We start from the raw sequence: 21,718 nt of genomic DNA, 5'->3' as shown, positions 1-21,718 counted from the left end.
ACTTTGAAAGTGTACTAGTAGCAGATACATCTGTGACATTCCAACCCTTGTAAAGTTGCCAAAGTGATGTGATTTTGAAGGGGAAATGTGAACGAATGACCACAGTTAAATGAAGACTAGGCAGATCTCGTGTACTGACAGGCGGGGCCTGTTGAGCACTGCGGAGGATGGTTGTAAAAAATCACACAAAATCAGCAGAAGGTATCACTCATGAGTTCCAAAGTGCTATCTGCAGTCCAGCTGGCACAATGACTGGACAAAGAAAGTTAAAAAGAATGGGGCAAAGTGGCCAAACAGCTCATAATACGCCACACCTTTCTGTAGTCAGTGCTAAGCAATGTTTGAGGTGGTGTGAAGATTGATGAAACTGAAGAGTGGGTGATTACAAACAACTGATTTGGAGGGATGAATCATGCTATACCCTGTGGCAATCTGATGGAAAGGTCTGGGTTTGGCAAATGCCTGGAGAAAGGTACCTGCCATCACGTTTAGTGCCAACAGTTACATACAGAGGAAAAAGTGGTACTGTATGAGAGTGTTTTTCATGGTTAGTGTGAGGTGACCTTACTGCACTTAAGGAAACACTAAACACACAAGAATATGAACACATTGTACAATGTGTACTGTGTACAGTACAGTGGAGATGGTGACTGCTTGTATCAGCATGACAATGCATCCTGTTTTCAGGCAGCATCTGTGTGCAATGGTTTAAGGACAATTAACATTCCCGAAGGGGTTAGACCTGCCCAGAATCCTGACCTGAACTCGATGGGGCAACCCTGGGACGAGTTTGAATATCGACTTCACTTCAGACCTCAGTGTCTGACATAACTGCCCTCTCTGTTTTTAGCTTTTGTGGAGGAACGGGCTCCCATTCCTCCGCGAACAGTCAGACACGTCATTGAAAGTGCATCCAGCAGAGCTTAAGCCATCATAAAGGTGAAAGGTGGACACACTGTATATTAGTATTTACTAATAAGAGTCTGGATACTTTTGATCAGATAGTGCATACAGTTGCCGTAAGTGTTACTCCACAGGAAAAAAGCTGCTGTGTTTCCACTGTATTGGTCAGATGCTGTTTACCCCAAAAGCATGACACATCAAATATGTTCAAGTACTGATTTATTTCTGTAGATTCTGAATAATTTTGAGTTTAAGGGGAATTTACTTAAAAAAACACTTGTGAACAAAAAATCTATTTTCTATCCTAGAGGGAGGGGGAAGGAAGAGAGAGAATCTGTTCCATTCCATATCGTATCTTACAGTGGTCACGTATATCACTATTCATTTGAAAGTAACATCTGTTTGCTATGAACAACATTTGTCTTTGGAGGTTTGGCAATGGTGGATAAATATGAGTGGGAAGTATGCTGAATTAAGTTTTTGATCGGGTTGTCGAGATGATGATTATATTCTAACTTGTAATACAGTCAACCAAAAAATATTTTTACACATCTCATTTTCTATATTAAGTGACAAACATCTTCTGGAGCCAGTCCATCATTGTTATTAGTTTAGAATTACACAAGATGACTTTCTATATGATTTGGAGTGAAACTGTTTGCTGTGAACCAAAATGGAACTTTCATACTGCTGTGGACAGTGACTGAAATGAATCTTCCTGACAAATTGAAACTGTGCTCGACTGGGACTGTGGAGCAACGTCACAGTTTTCTGCAGGCAATGCAATATCAAATGAGACAGATGAGTGTGACTGATGGCTTCAATAACAGCTTGTGATTGCAAGCAAGTCACATCTGCTTTCCCAGTCTCTACAGATGCCATTATGTATTCTTATATGAAACTAAATGTTCAGACTGCTGGAGTTTTTCCACCATTCATCTGTGTAGGTATTTTGTCATAAGACAGACAAAAGTCCTATATTTATTTATGCTATTAACATTGTCTTTTGGTCTGTTAAATTTTTTAAAGTGAAATTAGCTCAGAAGTATATGAAATCAGTGGCCATTAGCACCACATTCTCAACTAATAACAAAATATTTCTGATAAATATATTTCCTTACACATCATACATTAAAACATACCTGTAGGTCTTTGATTGTGAGTTTATGTACATCAGCTTTGACACGACCAACTTCCATCCACATAGTCTTTCGCACATCACGTATGGCGATAGTATAACCCTGAAGAGGTGCACCACCGTCAGTTTCAGGGATTCCCCATGCAATCACAACAGCATTTGGGCCTATTGGTCGTATCTCAAGTGGAGCTGTAGGTGGTGATGGAACAGCTAGAAAAAATTAATGTTTTATGTAAGAACACTCACATAGTGACAATTAAGGTATGTTTAGTGTAATGACCACATAGAAAGTAACCTCATATTTCTTATAACTATGGAGAATTCATTTAGCATCGACACAAAATCCCAGGTTTTCGATTGTTTGAGAATTCATTTAAGATGATTAAAACTACCGGTATTATTAAAATACAACTGAAATTATGTCAAAAAGAAAAAAAAAGATGATGAGTTGCAGATAGGCACAACAAAAAGCCTTTGTTGTGCTTACCTGCAACTCAGAATCTCTGCTATATTGTAAGTAGCAACTATCCTTTTCATAATATTTTTGTCGTTCCATCCTCTATTTTCGATTGTTTAAAAATAAAGTTTCATTATTTCCAGTTTGTTACCTTATTTTGCACTACTACAGAACTTACTTGCATGCTTTTTAAGGGAGACCAGCTCTGTGCCAGCTGGTGGGCTAAGTCCTATGGCATTTTCTGCATACACACGGAAGAAGTACTCAGCCTTATCTTTAAGGTTTTCTATACAGTATTGTAGTACTGATGGTTCAAGTGTAACAACTTTGCTCCACTTCTTTGATGACAGTAGTCTCTTTTCAATTATGTATCCTGTAGAATAATACAAGAAAATTATATAGAAATTAATATAAGACAAAATAGCAACTGAAACCACATATTTAACTACCTATAAAATTACATATTTAAATGATGTGCTAGAACCAAATTTCAAATTTGGATGGCTAACACATGCAATTTAAAGCCCAATAAAAATCATACAAAACAAAAAATATTTAGGTTAAAATGCAGAAGTAATGCAGCTTTTTTCAAGTAGATTTATAGAAATAATATTAGTCGGACGACAGGCTACATTGATAAAAAAATTTATTGTTCTTAACAAAGTAATTTATTTTCATCTGTGTGGCTTCATAAGCAAACAAGAACTATGTGGCAGGCACTCCTGTAAACTCCAGAAAAATCCACTGTACATTTCCTGTGTAACTGTCTTGAATTCGAAAAGTGTGGAGTCAGCTCATCGTTGAGACACACTTTAAAATTTACCATGTATAGACTGCCACATGCACAAGCTAATTATTTAGACAGTCTCTGCTTAAGTGAAATAGGTATCACTTTAAAAAGTTTTCTACTGCTCGTTCAAGTTTCATAAATAATTTTCATCTTCTTTCATGCCTTCAGCCACTGACATAATAATCTTAATGAAGAGTAATCAATATCTCTTGCTTTTTTTCTGTTCCTTTCTCTTCTCTCCCCACCATTCATTTAAAAAAATTTTACTGTAATTCTGCTAATTCTACTCCACCTCTTCATTTAAATTCAGTTTTTTCTGGTTTTTAAAGAGAATATTCACATCTGCTGCTGATTATAACAGTTTCACTCCTTATGTCCAGCAATATGAAACTTCCTGACAGATTAAAAGTGTGTGCCAGACTAAGACTCAAACTCAGGACCTTTGCCTTTCACGGGCAAGTGCTCTACCAACCAAGCTACCCAAGCACAACTCATGACCTGTCCTCACAACTTAACTTCCACCAGTACCTCATCTCCTTCCCAACTTCACAAAAGTTCTCCTGCAAAAGGCAAGAGCATTTGCTATGAAAGGCAAAGGTCCTGAGTTCAAGTCTCAGTCTGGGACACAGTTTTATTTTGCCAGGAAGTTTCATATCAGCACACACTCCGCTGCAGAGTGAAAATTTCAATCTGGAAATACCCTCCAGGCTGTGGCTAAGCCAGGTCTCTCCAGTATCCTTTCTTCCAGGAATGCTAGTCTTGGAAGAAATTATTAGAACTGACTAATGTCACTCAAACTGGGATTCCTGTATTTTACTCTTCTTTCAGATTTCATAAATACCTCCCCCCCCCCCCCCCCCCCAAAGATAACTGAAAGAGAAGATAGATAAGTGTCTAACAAAATTATAGCAATGTAGTCATATTATGCAAACTTTATGCAGAATACAAAATGTCTACATTACCTGTTAGTTCAGTTCCACCTGTACTGGCAGGGGGGCCCCACTGCAGAGTGACACTCTTGCTTGTGAAATCAGTAATATGTAGATCAACTGGTGCAGATGGGGCACCTAAAAAAATAGAAATGAAGTCAGTTTTTTCACAGAAGTTACACTCTTCACAATAACACAAAGAAACAATCAACAAAATACTTTTATTCTAAAAGATGTATAGAAGATTCCACAGAATGTGTACTCTTAAAGTGCAAATGCAAGGGGATTTGACCACTAATTCTTCTTCTTTTGATGTGTGGCAGCACATTTTCCTTGATCACTGCAGTTTGCGGTTTTCTTCTCCCCCCCCTCCCACATACACACACAAATCCAATCAGTAATAATTCATTCATTACATTTTATGAATCCTATCTGAAGGAGAACCTACAGGAATAAGGAAAAAGTTAACATATGCATTAGCAAAGTGTAGCATCTGTTACTACAGCATTAATAATAATGGACTACCAGCATATACTCAGATTAAGTTTAACATTGTAAAATAAACAGCAATGCTGCTAGTTCGAGGGAGAAGAGAGGAGGACTGCTGTTTCCTCAGTTATATTACTACTGTTTATATGTTGTTTCAACTTATTATCTGCATGAAAACATGAATGCTCAAGACAAAGCAATAGTTATCTATATGCCACAAGAATAGAAGCCTATTCATAGTAGATGTTTAATAAGCATAATAGGAATTTAATTAGCATTATTCCTTGTCAGAGTACTGAGTGACTTCTTCTCTAACCACTAACTCTTTTGAAATTTTTCTGGTCTTTGCTATTAGCCTTCATTGCCCTGAAGGAGTCACAGTATAAAAAATGAAAAAAAAAAGACTGTGGTCTTTGTCCGTGTTAGTACTTCCATCTTGATGTAATGTTTTACGGTTTGACCAAATTGTTCCAGGAAAATATTCAGCTGGTACCTATGAACAAGCTGTGCCCCACACCATCCTTTTTCCCTGCCTGTTATTTACTTGTTCCACATAACCACAGTGATCTCCTTTACAACAGGATTTACAGAACAAAATGAATGCATAACTTAAGTAATGAGATTTGTAAAATGAAGTAAATTATTATGCTACATTTTTGTTGTTGATATTGTCCTTGACGTTGTCCTTTTCACTGCAATTTTTATTCTGGAATTTCATAGTTCAGTGTTTCATTTTTTCCCCTTGAATACATTTTGGATATGTTGTAACATTGCCTAACTGACTTAGAAGCTACCTATGAACAAGCTGTGCCCCACACCATCCTTTTTACCTGCCTGTTATTAACTTGTTCCACATAACCACAGTGATCTCCTTTATAACAGGATTTACAGAACAAAATGAATGAATAACTTAAGTAATGAGATTTGTAAAACGAAGTAAATTATTATGCTACATTTGTATTGTTGATATTGTCCTTGTTGTTGTCCTTTCCACTGCAATTTTTATTCTGGAATTTCATATTTCCGTGTTTCATTCTTTCCCTTGAATACATTTTGGATATGTTACAACATTGCCTAACTGACTCAGAAGCTCAAATGAGTAAAAATTAAATGAATATATGATCCAGCTCCTTTTACTTCAGAAATAATTAATGCCTTATTTTCTTTTCCATTTTGTAGTGAACACATGAATCAGAAGCAGACTAAAGTTATTTCTGCTGCTATTCTTCAAGATATTCTGACCCATAATATTGTGGTTTGAACTTCTTATTGCACAAATCTACCAGTGTTCTCTGGAAGGCAGTTATTACATAAAAAGAATTGTCTGTGATCTGCTTCAAAAACGAATTTAAGCTTCAATTGTTTTGTGAATGTATGCTTTCCCGGCGTATACAGCTGGCGAAGAGTTCTCGGGCTTCCAGCCGGGTGGCGGTGTCTTCAATCTGCGACGTTTCGACGAGTGACATACTCGTCATCTTCTGGCGCCAGAAGATGACGAGTATGTCACTTGTCGAAACGTCGCAGATTGAAGACACCGCCACCCAGCTGGAAGCCCGAGAACTCTTCGCCAGTTCAGTTGTTTTGTTTGTAGCAAAACAAGCTTATCACATTCATGGTACAAACAAACAAACAAACAAACAAACACTAACACACAAAGCACTTTGTTCGCTTCCTTAGAGTTGAGACTGATTAAAAATTTTCTGCTATAGAAACATAGATTAAAACACCAGTCAAAAACAGATACCTTACTAAAGCCACAGTCTATCTACCTCAGATATTTTCTATACATTTTACAATGAGTTGTTAAGAAAATGAGTCAGACATAGTGGTACAAATCACATAGTAATATGTACAGCTTCTCCCCCCCCCACTTCCTCCCCCCCCCCCCCCCCACCACCAAGATAAAACATGTTATCTAAAGCAAAGACACAGATGGAAAATACAAATACACTACAAAAAATCAGTAGGGCCTACAATGTTCTTGCTCTCACAGCATCTGAAAAGTAGATTTTGAAACTACAAACCAACATAATAGTTTATTATTCAAGATATTATCGTCTTTTGTAACACCAAACATGAGGGGATTAGTGTCTTGCAGTTCCTAAAATTTTAGGGGGACTATCTGTAGAGGACTGTAAAACAAAGTTTAGACAAGGAACATTTAGCACAAGCACAAAGCATTACTTACAATAGCCAGCCACACCTCTTGCTCGAAAAGCACCTAACATTACCAACAAAGCGTTTGTTGCATACTTGGGTGGAATTTTTCCTGTGAAAATAGTTAATAGAGAGAAAAGCTATAAAGCACAAATAGCAGTTAATAGCACTAAGGTAAGTTATCTTCATGAAAACTTCTGCCTTCAGATTCACAAAGACAGGACAAACATGCATAGGCATATTGTAAAATCGCATCCCAAAATAATAAGATTACATTGCATTTTCTCTGGATCTTATACATTGAACCCATGTTTAAAAGTTTCAGTTTTGCACAAGCAGATTTTCACAATTACTCAGAAACAAAGCTGACAAATCATCATTTTTTTTGCCCCCCCCCCCCCTGGCTAAATCATTGGCTACTATAGCCATGGAAGCATATTTATGCACACAGTCTAAATCTTCAGTAAAGTTTCACTTCAGTGCACACACTTGTGTAGAATGAAATATTTTATTTCAGAGACTATGAATGAGAGGCAATTACAATCAGTATAACATTACCCTCCCAATGAAAAAAAAAAAATCATATTTCATTACTCCTTTTAACACTGGAGGCAAAGCTGTGAATACAAATTAGTGTTCGGCATGTCTGGAAATTCAAGTTACTGAGCAATTTTTCTGTAATTATGAATATCATTCCAAACTTAAGAAAATAAATATCATGCTTCCTTATTTCGCCATGCACTCCAAAAATTTCCTCTGTTTGTAATGGTAAATATGGTAACTACACTACCAAAAAATTAGTTAAAACATTTTTTGATATAGGCTGTCAACTTCTGAATAAATTTTTAATTGTGTGGTTCTGCATAGGTATGTTAGAAGCAGAAAAAGAATTATATATATTAATATGTAAAACAGTATCTTGGTGATAAAGATGATTAGGAAACAAAAACTGTTTCTTACTTATTCTCATTCCAACAGTAATTGCATCTTCGGGAGCAAATGGTACACTGAGACCAACTTCATTTCTAGCTGTTATCCTGATATTGTGCGATGAATTCGTTTTAAGTCCAGAAACTTCAATGTGAGTCACATCTTTTGTTGTGCTTCCAACCTGTTAGCATTGTATTCCTTACATTACATACTGCAATCTGGTGATATTTTACAAATAAATTTCAGAAAGATAGTAGGTTTTTATACTATATTAATTGAATGCACACTTCATTTGAATACATAATAATGTTACCATTGATTTTGTCAAAATTTACCCATTTATTATACAAATGAACATAAGTGCATAAAATGCACAATTACACAAATTTTTTTCTTAAATTGTATTCAGACTGCATCCAACCTTAGCCTACATTTTTTCAGGTTGTTTTGGGATGTCAATAAAATAAAGTTCACTAGTCACTGCAAATTAGAAGAAAGGAAACAAAATAATAGTATTCTGTTGTTGGTAAGGGATGCCCATGAGTATAGAGTGAGACTGTCCCAACTTCCTGGCAGCAACCAAACGAAGTGCCTGATAATGACACTTTGTTTTTGAAATATTTTGCATGGTTGCCAAACTGGTCTAATAACTTTAACATACATAACATTTGCTATGAAGAAGTTCCAAAGTGGCACTGACTGGACTAGTAGGTGTAAATTTCACCACATAAAAGTGATAGAAGCGAACTAAAAATGGTAATAACTGTAAGTTGTGTAACAAAAGATTCAGGAAAGGTATCCAGAGCAAAATAAACATAGAAGAGATAACTGTGGACTACTCCTGGTCATGCGATATTTGTGTAACAAGAAAGTATCTTCTTACTATAATAGATAGGAGGGAATGATATGTTGCTTGTGTGGAACATTTTCTCCAGCCAGCCATGGACCTGAATGTATTTCACTGAGACATTATAAAAACACCGAAAGTGTATAATTTACAATTTTCAATATAATGTAGTACATGGAGCAATCTTAGATTGTAAGTATGTAATTTCATGTTCAGGGGAAAATGCCTTAATACAAGTTTATATATGCGGGTAGAGTGATTTGCCTGTTGCATAAAGCTGATTGTTAAGCCAATCAAATAGGTTCCCATTGGATTCAAATTTGGGAGGACAACTATTAAAAGTTGTGTCCAGCCATCCAGATTTAGGTTTTCCGTGATTTCCCTAAATCACTGCAGGCAAATGCTGAAATGGTTCCTTTGAAAGGGAAAGGCCGATTTCCTTCCCCGACCTTGAAACATTCCCATCTTGTGCTCCATCTCTAATGACATCAAGGCTAATGGGATTTTAAAACCTAATTTTCCTTCCTCCTTTAGACAGTTACCAACAGATTAAAGAGGTAAAAGAAGATTCACAATATCCCAGTCTTCCTTTCTCAGGAAGTTGTTACTTCATCATGTATATTTTTTACATTTGTTTGTCCATAAGTACTCAAAAGGTTGGCTGATTTTGATGATTCTGGATGTGTTTTATACAGGATGGACCCATATCATCATGAGCTGGTAGCAGCTACTACTGGTACAGTACAAACAAAATACAACTTTTTGAATTTGCATGGGTAAAGTAGACTGGATATGGTCACCTTTTGAGTTGTCTACTTGCCACACAGAAGTCACAATGATTCAGCAGTGTATGCTGTATTTTTTTTTTTTTTACTAAAATGAGCCTTGTATGGAATATCTACTATTTTTGATACATAAATTATTTTGGAAAAAGATGATCCAGACATGTTTTTTCCGCAACAATGCTTGCTTGGCTCATTTCAGTTCTTTGTATTAATCGGAAATTGTCTTCAACAACGTAAACTATTAAGATTTTATGCCACTAGACACCCAAAGGTATAATGGTATCTGTCTCATGTAATAACCAATGAGATACAATAAAAATAGATTTAATTTCTCTTTCAGAATAAAATAATTGTTTGCTCCTTTTTGTAATATCTTCTTGGATGTTGGTTTTTTGTTTTCAAACGTTTTTATCTTCTCCCATAATTTTTTTCACCATATCTTCCCTGCACATCTTGGTAATTACCTTACTTCTCCCCTCAGTTTCCTCCCCCCCCCCCCCTCTCTTTTAATTGTATAAGGTTGTCTTTTTCAAAATTCATTTTTCTATTACTGCTGTGAGCGACTTCTCTCTCTCTTTCTATCTCCCCCTCCCCCCCTACTTTTATCATACTCATACCTCCCACTACTTCTCATGCCTTTCATATCTCCTACTTCTTATAACCTTTACAACCACACATTAACAGCATCACCAAAGCCACAGATAGATGCATTTTTGTGTGAGGTTGTTTATGTGCTCAAACTAGAAAAAGATCTGTAGTTCACAAGCTATGTCTATGCTGTTACATATTTCTGAATGGTACTTTACATCAGTTACTAGTGAGTGGCTGTAATTTTTAATTTTTGTTTAGTTTTCCATCCAGAATAACTATTAATTGTAATGTTGTAAAAAAGTTGCATGAGCAATGTATGCTATTTTGTCAACACATTCTATACTGAAAGATTTCACACAGTATAATGACTGACCTTCTGCCAGGCCTTCTTCCCCACTTCTCTGCGTTCTACAACATATTCCAGCACTGGAGCACCTCCATCTGATTCTGGTGACTGCCAAGCGACAGTGAAAGATGTCTCAGTCATACCTGAGACATGTAGTGGTCCTCTTGGGGCAGACGGTTTATCTGAAAATAAAACAAAATACTTGTTTCTCTCACTTGAAGAAATAACTTTACAATCATAAATACTTTATCGCCGAGAACAGTGCACATGTGCAGATCTCTCTCTTCTGAGTACACACTTCTCCCATCACCACGCCACACTGTCTTAGCAGGAAATGGGAAAATTGCAAACAAACTGCATTACATGGCTATGCAGTGACTACTGAACACCTGGCATGGCACTTTGTTTCACATTTCTCATTAACATAGATCACAAACAAAGCAAATTATGACTTATTCATTTTTGGTATGCTGAAGATATAATAAAATGTATATCTGGCACAAACTGTCAGCACACAGTCAGACACAGGTTGCTTCACAGATTTTCATCCTTCAGCTTGGCACAAAATTATTACTTTAGTTACATAATGAGATAAAAAGCATGTTGATCAAAACGTTGTTATCACCTGTGAAATGTTGCACTGGAGAGATTGAAATTCTATCTGAGGAAAACTTTGTAGAACTCCTGGATAGTTCTAACACAAAGGAATTTGTATTTTACACAGTAATTATACTGCATACTGATTGGGTCCATCTGCAAATGCAACACGGGTGCTTGCAACTGAAGAGCCAAACAGTCTTGAAAAGAGCCCAGAAATAGATGAGAAACTGACAATGTCCTGAAAATGTGTGAAAATGTTTTTTCAGTGGTGCAATTAATTCTTCCAAGTTTGAATTTCCTTTAACTCTAGAGACTTTAGGGAAATGGATAGGGTTCTTTACCAGAAGTTGTCCCTTCAACAATGTGATTTACTTTTTAAATACATCTAGATTCCCCATCAAATCACAAATAAATTGCACTTCATCTTGCAACATATTACTGAGAGCATCTTAGGGTGCACTCAAGTCCACTAAAAATGCAAGGTCTGCAGTCCATTCTGGGTATTGTAATTTTGTTTCCTGCTTCTCTTTCTCCTTCAGAAGTTCAACAATAGCAAATCTTAAACCAAAGAAGTGTTCCATGCATGCCCCTTGGCACAACCCATGTACTTTGCAGCAATACGCAGGTTGTTTCACTGTTCTTGTTACAGGCTTCAAGGGATTGTAGAGGGGACATAGTAGATACAGTTTTGATAAGTAAGCAATGTTTTGATGTAAAGTAAGTTTGAAGATCACATCACTTTCAAATCTCCCACTACACGGTATGCACACAGGCGAGACAATGAGCTCTCATCTGTGTATTCTACAGGAGCCTACAGCATGTGCAATGTTTTGAGTGTTCATCACTGGGTTCTTTTACACCTGATGAAGGACACCCCTTTCAAAGCTGAGAATGCAGTGTGTCTGTGTAGCAACACAGTCAATCCTCCCAGTAGTGAATGTCACTAGTTGGTGGCTACACGCAAAAAAAAGATAATAAATAAATAAAGTAGCAGTTTCTCACTCCTCACAGCTGTTGCTGTAATTGGAGAAAAAATATACCTCATGTTTAATTACAACAGGGACTAACTAAAAAGCCATTTTCTCTGTTTGAGTGTGTACTGTGAAGCTGGAGATTTCAGGCTGACCCGATCTTCAAATTTCTTTGTATCCAAGCAGGGAATTTCTGGACATGGTTTCTTATCAAAACTTTATCAACTATTTTCTCTCTATGACTCTTAGAAATCTATAACAGAGACAACCTATAATAGACACTGTGGGGCATCCAGTATAATATCTTCATACTCTTTGTTCAGCTCTAGCAAAAACTGTTGAAACTGGCAGTGTAATAATGAATGTGACTCAAGAAAATTGACTATTTGCACTGCCAATATCATCACATGCTCCATGCCTGCAAATTTAACACAAAGTGCTTTCAGAGATAGAAAACAATTAATCCCATGAAAATCATCTGCTGGTCATTGTACTTCTTTGCTCTTTCAGCATGTAATCTTTACATTTTTTGTGAATATTGTTTTAATGCCATTCTACAACAAATTTGCAGTGCCTGTCGAATATGCAACTGCATAATAGTTACTGAGAATTCTCATCTCTCTCTTTGAAAAAGAACTGGTTCCCATTCATTATTAAAGGTTTGTGATGACAGGTAGCGAGATTACCTCTTTATGTGCAAACAGTCACTAAACCTTTGATTTTTTATGCCATGAGCAAATAGTGAGGTATAAAATAGCAATACTACTACAATTCTGTCATACTGCAGAAATTCATGCCAACCGAATAATGCCACACCAAATACCACAAGGAATAGTGTCGCATCATGCTTTACTGTTTAGTTCTCAACTGATCTGATGGATCTAGCAAAGCCAAGATGAATTGAGAGGCAGTGAGGCAGGCCGAGACCCCAGAATGCATGCATGCAGCATACTTTGCAAGTAGAAGTTTTGCATGCTGTGGCTGATTTTGCTTTAATACAATAGCGTAATTCAATATTCATAGAGAAACTTAAAGTACAATAATAAAAATGGAATGCATGAATGATGGATGTAAATTATAATGCTTTTTTATAAGAATACCAGCATTCTGGCCCAAGATGCTGAAGTTGGAAGTCGTGTGTGCATGAGGTATGCTGGCTTGTGTGTTTGAGTGGTGTGTGTCTTTCTTTACTGATGAAGGCCGTGGCTGAAAGCTCTATGTAAGTGTCTTTTAAGTGTGCCTGTCTGCAACTTAACATGTCTTCTTTGTAATAGATAGCATTCTGTCTTTTCCTATATTGCTGATATTCCTACCTGGAGTTTGTATGGTTTGATTTTGCAACATTAAGTCTACATATGTCATCAACATGACTGGTACTGTACTCAAAAATTATAGGTTTGTTTTTCCTACTCAGCTGCATCTACTTCCATTTTTACACATTTACAGCCAGCTGCCATCCATCACACCAAATAGAAATTTTATCTAAGTCACATTTTATCATCCTACAGTCACTCATCTTTGACACCACAGCACTATTCGGGAAACAACTGCAGATTGCTGTCCGTCCTGCCTGCCACATCATTTTATGTATATAGAAAATAACAGTGGTCCTACCACATTTCCCTGGAGCACTCCTGATGAAAGCATTGTCTTTGATGAACATATGCCATCAAGGACAACATAATGCATTCTTTCACTTAAGAAGTCTTAGAGCCACTCATATCTGGGGATCTATTCCATATGCTCATGACTTCATTAACAGTCTGCAGGGGGGTACCATGTCAAATGCTTTCCAGAAATCTAAGGATATGGAATATGCCTGTTGCCTTTCATCCATAGTTCACAGTACATCATGTGAGAAAAGGGCAAGCTGAGTTTCACACAAGCAATGATTTCTAAAACCATGCTGATCTGTGGACATAAGCTTATTGGGCCCTAGGAAATTTATTATGTTTGAATTCACAACATGTTCTAGAATTCTGCAGCAAACTTAAGTTAGGGATATTGATCTGTAATTTTGTGGGTCTGTTCTTTTATCCTTCTTATATATAGGAGTCAACTGCACTTTTTTCCAGTCACCTGTGACTTTCCATTGGGCAAGAGATTCATGATAAATGAAAGCTAAGTAAGAAGCTAATGCTGTAGAGTACTCTTTATAAAACTAAGTTGGGCAACTTATTTGTTTTCAACTCTTTCAGTTGTTTCTCCATGCCAGGAATGCTTTTTACTATGTCATACATACAGGACACTGTGTAATGGTCAAATGACAGTATGTTTGTACCATTCTTTGGCACGAATGATTTCTTAAACGTGGAATTTAAAACTTTGGCTTTCATTTTGCTATCTTTGATTGCCATACTGGACTGGTCAGTGAGTGACTGGTTGCAAGCCTTATATCTGCTTAGCAATTTTACAAAGGACCTGTATTTTCTTGGGTTCTCAGCCAGATCTTTTGCTGAGGTATGATGGTGGTGGTTGTTGTATGCTTCATGCATAGATCTTTTCACAGATGCATGAATCTCTACAGACCTTTGCCTGTTGCCATTTGTGTATTATCTTTTGAAAATATACAATGTTTACAATCAGTTCCAGAATTTTCTCTCAGTCCTGATTCTATCAGCAATGGATTTTGTGAAGGTTGACCACAATTACTTGTTCCAGAAACATCGACATTGTGCACAACAGTGTTATAGTATTGACAGCTGGTGCATATGATTCGACTACTCTTCAGACAGCCTTGTACCATTCCTTGCCCACTGGCTGCACAGACTCTGACAATTAGAAGGAAACAATCCAAAATCTTGAACATGGCAGCAATCACCATCTGTCGAATTATGGATGAAATGGGAATCGTACAGCTAATCAGAATTGTGTCAAAAGTTTATTCAGGTTTCGACAGATATAAACCTGGCTTCCTCAGATAAAGTAATAACACATGTTACATATTGTGCCAAAACAGAATCAAAGTCATGAGACTCAGTCAACACTTAAAAAAAAAAAAAAGTTCAAATGTGTGTGAAATCTTATGAGACTTAACTGCCAAGGTCACCAGTCCCTAAGCTTACACACTACTCAACCTAAATTATCCTAAGGACAAACACACACACCCATGCCCAAGGGAGGACTCGAACATCCGCCGGGACCAGCCACACAGTCCACGACTGCAGCGCCTTGGACCGCTCGGCTAATCCCATGTGGCAGTCAACACTAAAATGGTCCCACATCATGGTCCCACATAAATGATACGGCATAGCCATAAAGCTTAGTCAGCAGTACAAACAATCCATGTAAAACCTAAGCCTTATGGATAATGTGGATTTTTCTATATCAGATTGTTTGCTTATGGCATTTGAGTACAATAAATAACAGATTATACTGAAAATGCAAAGATAACATTCAGAACTCAATATCCTGAAATTGTGTTTTTTACATTGGAAAAAGGAAACATTATATAGCAATATTGATAACAATACTGTGCTCTATCTTTTACCCCTTTTCTAGACCTTCTTCACCCCATCCCACCATCCTTATAGATCACAACTGAAATAGGTACTTGTGATGTGATCATAAATAATATTCTGATAATGTCATATATGCAGCATTTGTAAGTATAATTGACTCCTCCAAAGCTCTTTTTTCAGTTCATAATATTTAGAACACAATGTACTTCCATTAAAGCATCTTAATATTTACATGAGACTGAAGTTCACTGCTTACCAAATTTGCTTCTAATGGTGATCGGGTCACTCTCAAGTGGCTCTGATGTTCCTACTGGATTCTCAGCAATAATTCTGAACATGTACTCTGAATCTTCTCTCAAACGTTGTACACAATATGACGAGACATCTTTCTCTACGTCAGCAACCTGAATTAATAATAATCAATCAATTAATTGACAGATAATGCTTCTTCTAATGTAAGTTCAGTTCTCAAATCTATTATGAGCAACATCATACCTTCATCCACACCATCTTCTCAACATCACATTTTTCAACAGAGTATTTAGAAAGCTCAAGGCCACCATCATCTGCAGGTGGTTTCCATTCGAGAACCACAGAATCCTTTCGGATATCTTTTACAATAATTGGCCCTTCTGGTTTGCTTGGCTTGTCTGAAATATTAATTTTTATGGTTGTTAGACACTAATAATGACTGACAGAAACATGAAACTTGTCTCTTAGTGTAGTACAGTTATACTATGCAAATGAAGAAAACTGCAATAGCCCACTGAAAACACTTACTGTATCTTATTGAGAACACTTGAGTTCTAATAAACAAATAGAGCAGAAGGCCAAATATTCCAACTATGTATTTATTATAAATGCTTAAAGGAGCACTGTAGAAGGATGCTTTTGGGAAGTCCCTCAGTCGTTCTTCAGAGCTAGTTTATGAGTTTGTCAATGACTCTTTACTCTACTACATGACACTCAGTAAATAAGTATTTTTACTTTGGTACGATTTGCAGCCCACTCAAAAAAAAAAAAAAAACTATCTGCAAAAACTGTAATTCTAACAGCAAAATACATTAAATAATTTCCCCCACTAGAAATCATCCCTAATTTTGTTTTTAGACCTACACAAGATTACTGTTGTAAGAAAACAGGTAGTAGATAAAAGACACTTATGTAACAAAATGACTTCTCCACAGTACAGTATTGTTTGGAAAAAGAGACAAGACTTCCAGGTTCCTTGATCCTGAGGTTTCAGTGTTATATCACTGGAATATCTTTCCAGGGAAGTGTTTCAATACTACAATACACACAAGGTGCTGCTTAGTGGTGGAAGATCTACTGATGCACATAATGTGCATTGCAAATGGGATCAAATGGTATCTCAAAACTAAGATAGTCAGACAATCAAAGAGTAATATGATACAACATCACCATCACTGCATGACAAAATGAAGAAAAATTCATGGTCTGCTCTTAATTAGAATTTCAGGGTTCTGCAACTGATGGAGAAGCTGGTGGCTGAAAGTAAAACAGTATCATAATAATAGGAAATCTCCGTGGGAAATGCAGTCAAACTCTGCAGATGAACTTTACATAACTGTATTCAATGGGTAAGCTAACCAAACAGATGTCACCAAGTGATATCTGCACATTGGAGGTGCCTCTCTTCCCTATTGGTCACATTATTTTGTAGTGTCATATAGTACATTGATAATGTAGATAACCATAATCTGACAGCCAGTTCCACATCCACATGAATCTCTTTGCATCTGGTCTGAAACCTGTGGAAGCCCTACACTGGATGAAATGAAAAATTCATATGCCAAAATTCGTGTCACTATTGGAAAAGCATGTGTCACTGAAAAATGTAATCCCGTGACAACTTAGTAAGGATTAAGGCAAGCTGTTCTATCTTTGCCCAAAAGGGCACAGGTACCATTAACTACTTGCAGCTCACACAAATGTCTAACTCCTAACACATCATCTGTTGGCCCATCACTGTCCATGTGTACCTGCATGCCCTTGCAGAGGCATCCGAGCTAGAACAGCTCAGATTAAGTGAACCAATGCTCTGGAAACAGATCTTCATTTTCAACTCTGTTATTTACACCATGCATTGTTAGTATCCATAAGGTAACATTTTTGATAGATCACTTCCTATGGTAAATAAATATGGATGGACTGGTCACCAATCCAAACTGCAGCCCACTGAGTTAAATGTCTCACAGTTGACACAGAGACAATCTGTATGGTAAATGTCAGTATCGACTGGTGACTTAGTATATGACCCACACAGAAACAGGAAATAGCTCCGCCACAGTTTAGCACAGTTTACATGTCTCATGAAACTCTTTGCCCTGGAAGGTTAGCGTATCAAGGGTAAAGTTGTGGGATTCTAAGCATTCATAGACCTTGTTATCTGCAGGGTGTGGGAAAAAATATGCAAAAACTTAAAAAAATGGATGCTTGAACATAAATGCAGATGCTAGACAAGCCTGCAGTTTGAACTGTTGTATTTGATCCTAAACAGCACATGTCCTCAATACACTGCAAGCATTAGTCAAGGTCTGTGTAGTTGTGATTGCATTATGTCACAGCTTAGTGCATTCAAATGTGGGCAAATTGTTGGTGCTCATATGGAAGGTGTTTACATATCCAAGGTAGCTGAAGTATTTGTCATTCCAAGAGACGCCATATAAAGATTCACACTGCATCCAGGAGAACTGGAAAAAGCATCATCCTCTAAGCCAAAACATGGATGAAACTGTGTGCTGAGTGACTGTGACAGATAGTCACAGAAGAGGCTTGCGGGAGAGTGGGGGAGCAACTGCTGTAAAAGTCACTAAAAGTTACTGCAGAACTAAATGTTGCACTCGTGAACCCTGTCAGCACCAAAAAAACATTAAAGGAGACCCATAAGTAGGGAACTGCAGAACGTCTGGGATATGAAGCAATGGTTGAATGGCATTTCGTCAGATATGTCTTGTTTCACACTATTTCCAACTTCTGGTTGAGTTTACTTCACAAGAGTGAAAAATGATAGGGGTTTGGCGATGACTTGGGCAGCCATATAGCGGTATTGCACAGACACCATCATTACTCTGCAGTGTTGCTTTGCTAACAAAGATGTGCGACCATTTTGGATGATCAGGTCCATCCCATGGAACAATGTCGATTCCCCAATGGTGATGCTGTGTTCCAAGACGACCCCTGTTCACACAGCTCGCATCATCCAGGACTGGTTTTGTGAGCATGAGGGTGAACTGCTGCATCTCTCCTGGCCACCGCAGGCACATCTTAATATTACTGAGCCTCTACTTTGGAGAGAAGGGTGTGTGACTGCTATCCACTTGCTATATCACCACCTGGAAGTAGCCACTGTTTTGTAGGAAGAAAGGTGTAAGATTCTCTTGAAAGCCATACGAGACTTTTATTTATCCATTCCAAAATGACTGGAAGCTGTTTTGAATGCCAGCGGTTTTCCTATACTTAATTAAGCATGGTCATGTGTTGTGTTTTTGGTGTTTCCATACATTTGTCCTCCCCCTGAATTTACGTATTTAAATATGAACCAGAAACACAGGTTATTAGTAATGAAAGCTACAACAACTCCAAAGTAATGCCATATAAATGTATGAGTTCCTTAAATTGGGAAAAACCAGCCGAGGTGGCCGAGCGGTTCTAGGCGCTACAGTCTGGAACCGTGCGACCGCTACGGTCGCAGGTTCGAATCCTGCCTCGGGCATGGATGTGTGTGAAGTCGTTAGGTTAGTTAGGTCTAAGTAGTTCTAAGTTCTAGGGGACTGCTGACCTTAGAAGTTAAGTCCCATAGTGCTCAGAGACATTTTTTTTAAATTGGGAAACAAGAAAGAAAATATGTTAATAAGTTCCTTAAACTGGGAAAAAAGAAAGAAAATATTTTAATACAATATATTGGTTCCTTCATTTTTTCCTGACAATTCTGTAGGTGGAGGTCAATGTTTAGGAAGGTGGCACACTGGGCAATGAAAGAATGTGGATTCTTTTTTGCCTGGAAGGAGGTGCCCATGGCTGCACAGAGGATTTGGTTGTATATCTTCTCCCCAAAGGAGAAATGGTTATGAGTAGAGATGTAGTTACTTAAAATAAAAAAGTGAAAAATCCAGGATGGAATGTATCAATATTATGAAACAGATAGTTGCTACTCACCATACAGTGGAGGTACTGAGTAGCAGATAGGCATGACTAAAAGACAATCACAAAATGAGCTTTTGGCCAACAAGGCCTATGTCGAAAAAAGGTAACTCGTGCAAATGCAACTCACACACACATGACCACATTCTCAGGCTGCTGAGGCCACACTGCAAGCAGCAGTGCATGATGGGAGATGCAACCAGGTGGTGGGGATAAGAAGATGCAGGGACAGCAGGATAGGGGTGAGAGACAGTAAACTGCTGCTTGCAGGACCACACAGGAAAGAGATGGAGAGAGGTTTGGGCAGCTAGGTGCAATCAGGAGGTTAGACAGAGGGCAGGGGAGGGTTAGCAGAAAAGGAGAGATGTCAAAAGACTGTTGGTGCATTGGTGGAATAGAGGACTGTGTTGTGTTGAAAGAGGAGCAGGAAAGAGGCTTTTGTAAAGACAGGTCCTGTGCAGATGCAACACTGGTTGTAAAGCAGCTGACAGAAAAGAGAAGAATGTTCAACAACTCACTATTCCTGCTCTTCCTATACCAAGAGAAGTTTTTTTTGTTGTGCCTATCTGCAACTCAGCATCTTCACTATATGGTGAGCAGCAACTATCCTTTTCATAATACTGATGTAGTTAGTTAGGTGTATAAGCAATGAGGTACAGAGTTTGGAGTTGGAAGAATGCTGGGGTGACGGTGTTTGACAGTGGCACAACTGTGGACATTAGGAATGCTGATCTGTAGGCAAGTGACATCACTAGCGTATGTAGGGATCCAAGTAGTAAAGGGGTGGGAATGGTTGAGACACATGTCTTTGATACATGAATCTAGTGGGCAGGCAATCAGTTGGAGATGTTCGTAATCAACAGCTGAGATTCTTTTGGTGGGAGCAAAGTAAGCAGTTACAATGGGGTGCACAGGATTGTTAGGTTTATGGATTTTGGGAAGTATGTACAAGGTGGGTGTATGGGTGGTGGTCATGGGAGGAGGGAGATGGATTTGGGTAGAGATTATAGACTGGTCTAAGTATTTGAGTTGGGATTTGAGGTTGTGCTGGATATCAGTGATGGAGTCAGTGTGGTAGAGTTTGTAAACAGAACAGTGAGGCAGGCAGAGTGCCTCTTGTCATGTATTCACTGTAGTTCATCAAGACAGTGGTGGAGCATTAGTATGGAAGGAACATGATTAAATTGGGGTCTGTCTCATAGCCATGATTCCCCAATCCTCCCTCCCACTCCCAGCTTTCTCTCTCACCTTGCTCATTGAACCTGACACAACACCTCACACCAGTTGAGCTGCAGTTCCAGCACAATGTAATCACCTGGGACAATTTAGCTGTGTGTTTGTGTATGTGTACTCGCACTGAAGAAGGATGTAGTCGGAAGCTAGCATAGTTCTCAGTCTTGTTTATATGCCCTTCGAAGAATCAACAGCTCAGTTATTTAGTGGGGTGTTACCTCTGGTCCTAAATTATTCATGTTCCACATCACCAGGATTACTAAGAGAGGCAGGCAAACAAAGAGGTGGATCAGGGAACATATTGGAGTATCAGCAAACACACTGGAATGGAAAATGTAATTACAACTATAATGAAAATTAATGGAGGTGGATTGAATCTACAGCCATTGAATACATGTTTAATGGAATAAGGATGTTATCGCAATCTAAGATATGGAAAAAGACCAAGATGACAAACTAGTGGACTATGGATAAATGACATTTGAAAACAGGCAAGGGCACCATGGCACAGATGCACACAGATTAATACTGTAATACATGAGGAGACTGTAGGCAGCCTTTTTATGCTCTAAACTTTCACACATTATATTGCATTTTATCTGCTGTTACTATGAATATATGGCCTATGTCTATATGATATGAACATACAGAAGCTGCAATGAACTGAAATGTATTCCCCACTGTACAATTTATGTCTTGTTTAAATACACTTATTTTTCATTAAATTTGTGCTGATGCCAATACTGTTTGTACCACATTAATTTCCAACACAGCTGGATTATGTGTGATATTACTTTCCCAATTTCAATTTAAGAATTCATGTTTGGTCTACTACACTATTTACAGCTATCATTCTTAGATGTTGAAGATCCTGAGTTAAGCTACACGGGTCATGGATACAGACTGATGTCCTGGAAGATATCTGCA

General features: G+C 37.8%; 1 protein-coding gene across 1 annotated transcript in view; it reads right to left on the bottom strand.

Moving 5' to 3' along the window:
• LOC126188355 (titin) overlaps nucleotides 1-21,718 on the bottom strand; it is a 516,411-nt gene that overhangs the window by 7,595 nt on the left and 487,098 nt on the right. The window contains exons 117-123 of the mRNA XM_049929953.1: nucleotides 15,890-16,044; nucleotides 15,651-15,798; nucleotides 10,390-10,544; nucleotides 7,824-7,974; nucleotides 4,251-4,355; nucleotides 2,677-2,871; nucleotides 2,046-2,251 (exon numbers count right to left, since the gene is read on the bottom strand). Of these exons, the coding sequence (XP_049785910.1) occupies nucleotides 2,046-2,251; nucleotides 2,677-2,871; nucleotides 4,251-4,355; nucleotides 7,824-7,974; nucleotides 10,390-10,544; nucleotides 15,651-15,798; nucleotides 15,890-16,044 (1,115 nt within the window). The remainder of the gene's footprint in view (nucleotides 1-2,045; nucleotides 2,252-2,676; nucleotides 2,872-4,250; nucleotides 4,356-7,823; nucleotides 7,975-10,389; nucleotides 10,545-15,650; nucleotides 15,799-15,889; nucleotides 16,045-21,718) is intronic.

This window comes from Schistocerca cancellata, chromosome 5 (genome assembly GCF_023864275.1).
Source record: "Schistocerca cancellata isolate TAMUIC-IGC-003103 chromosome 5, iqSchCanc2.1, whole genome shotgun sequence".
Lineage (NCBI taxonomy): Eukaryota > Metazoa > Arthropoda > Insecta > Orthoptera > Acrididae > Schistocerca > Schistocerca cancellata.
The sequence above is the reverse complement of the archived record's forward strand: the minus strand, read 5'-3'. Positions and strand labels throughout refer to the sequence as shown.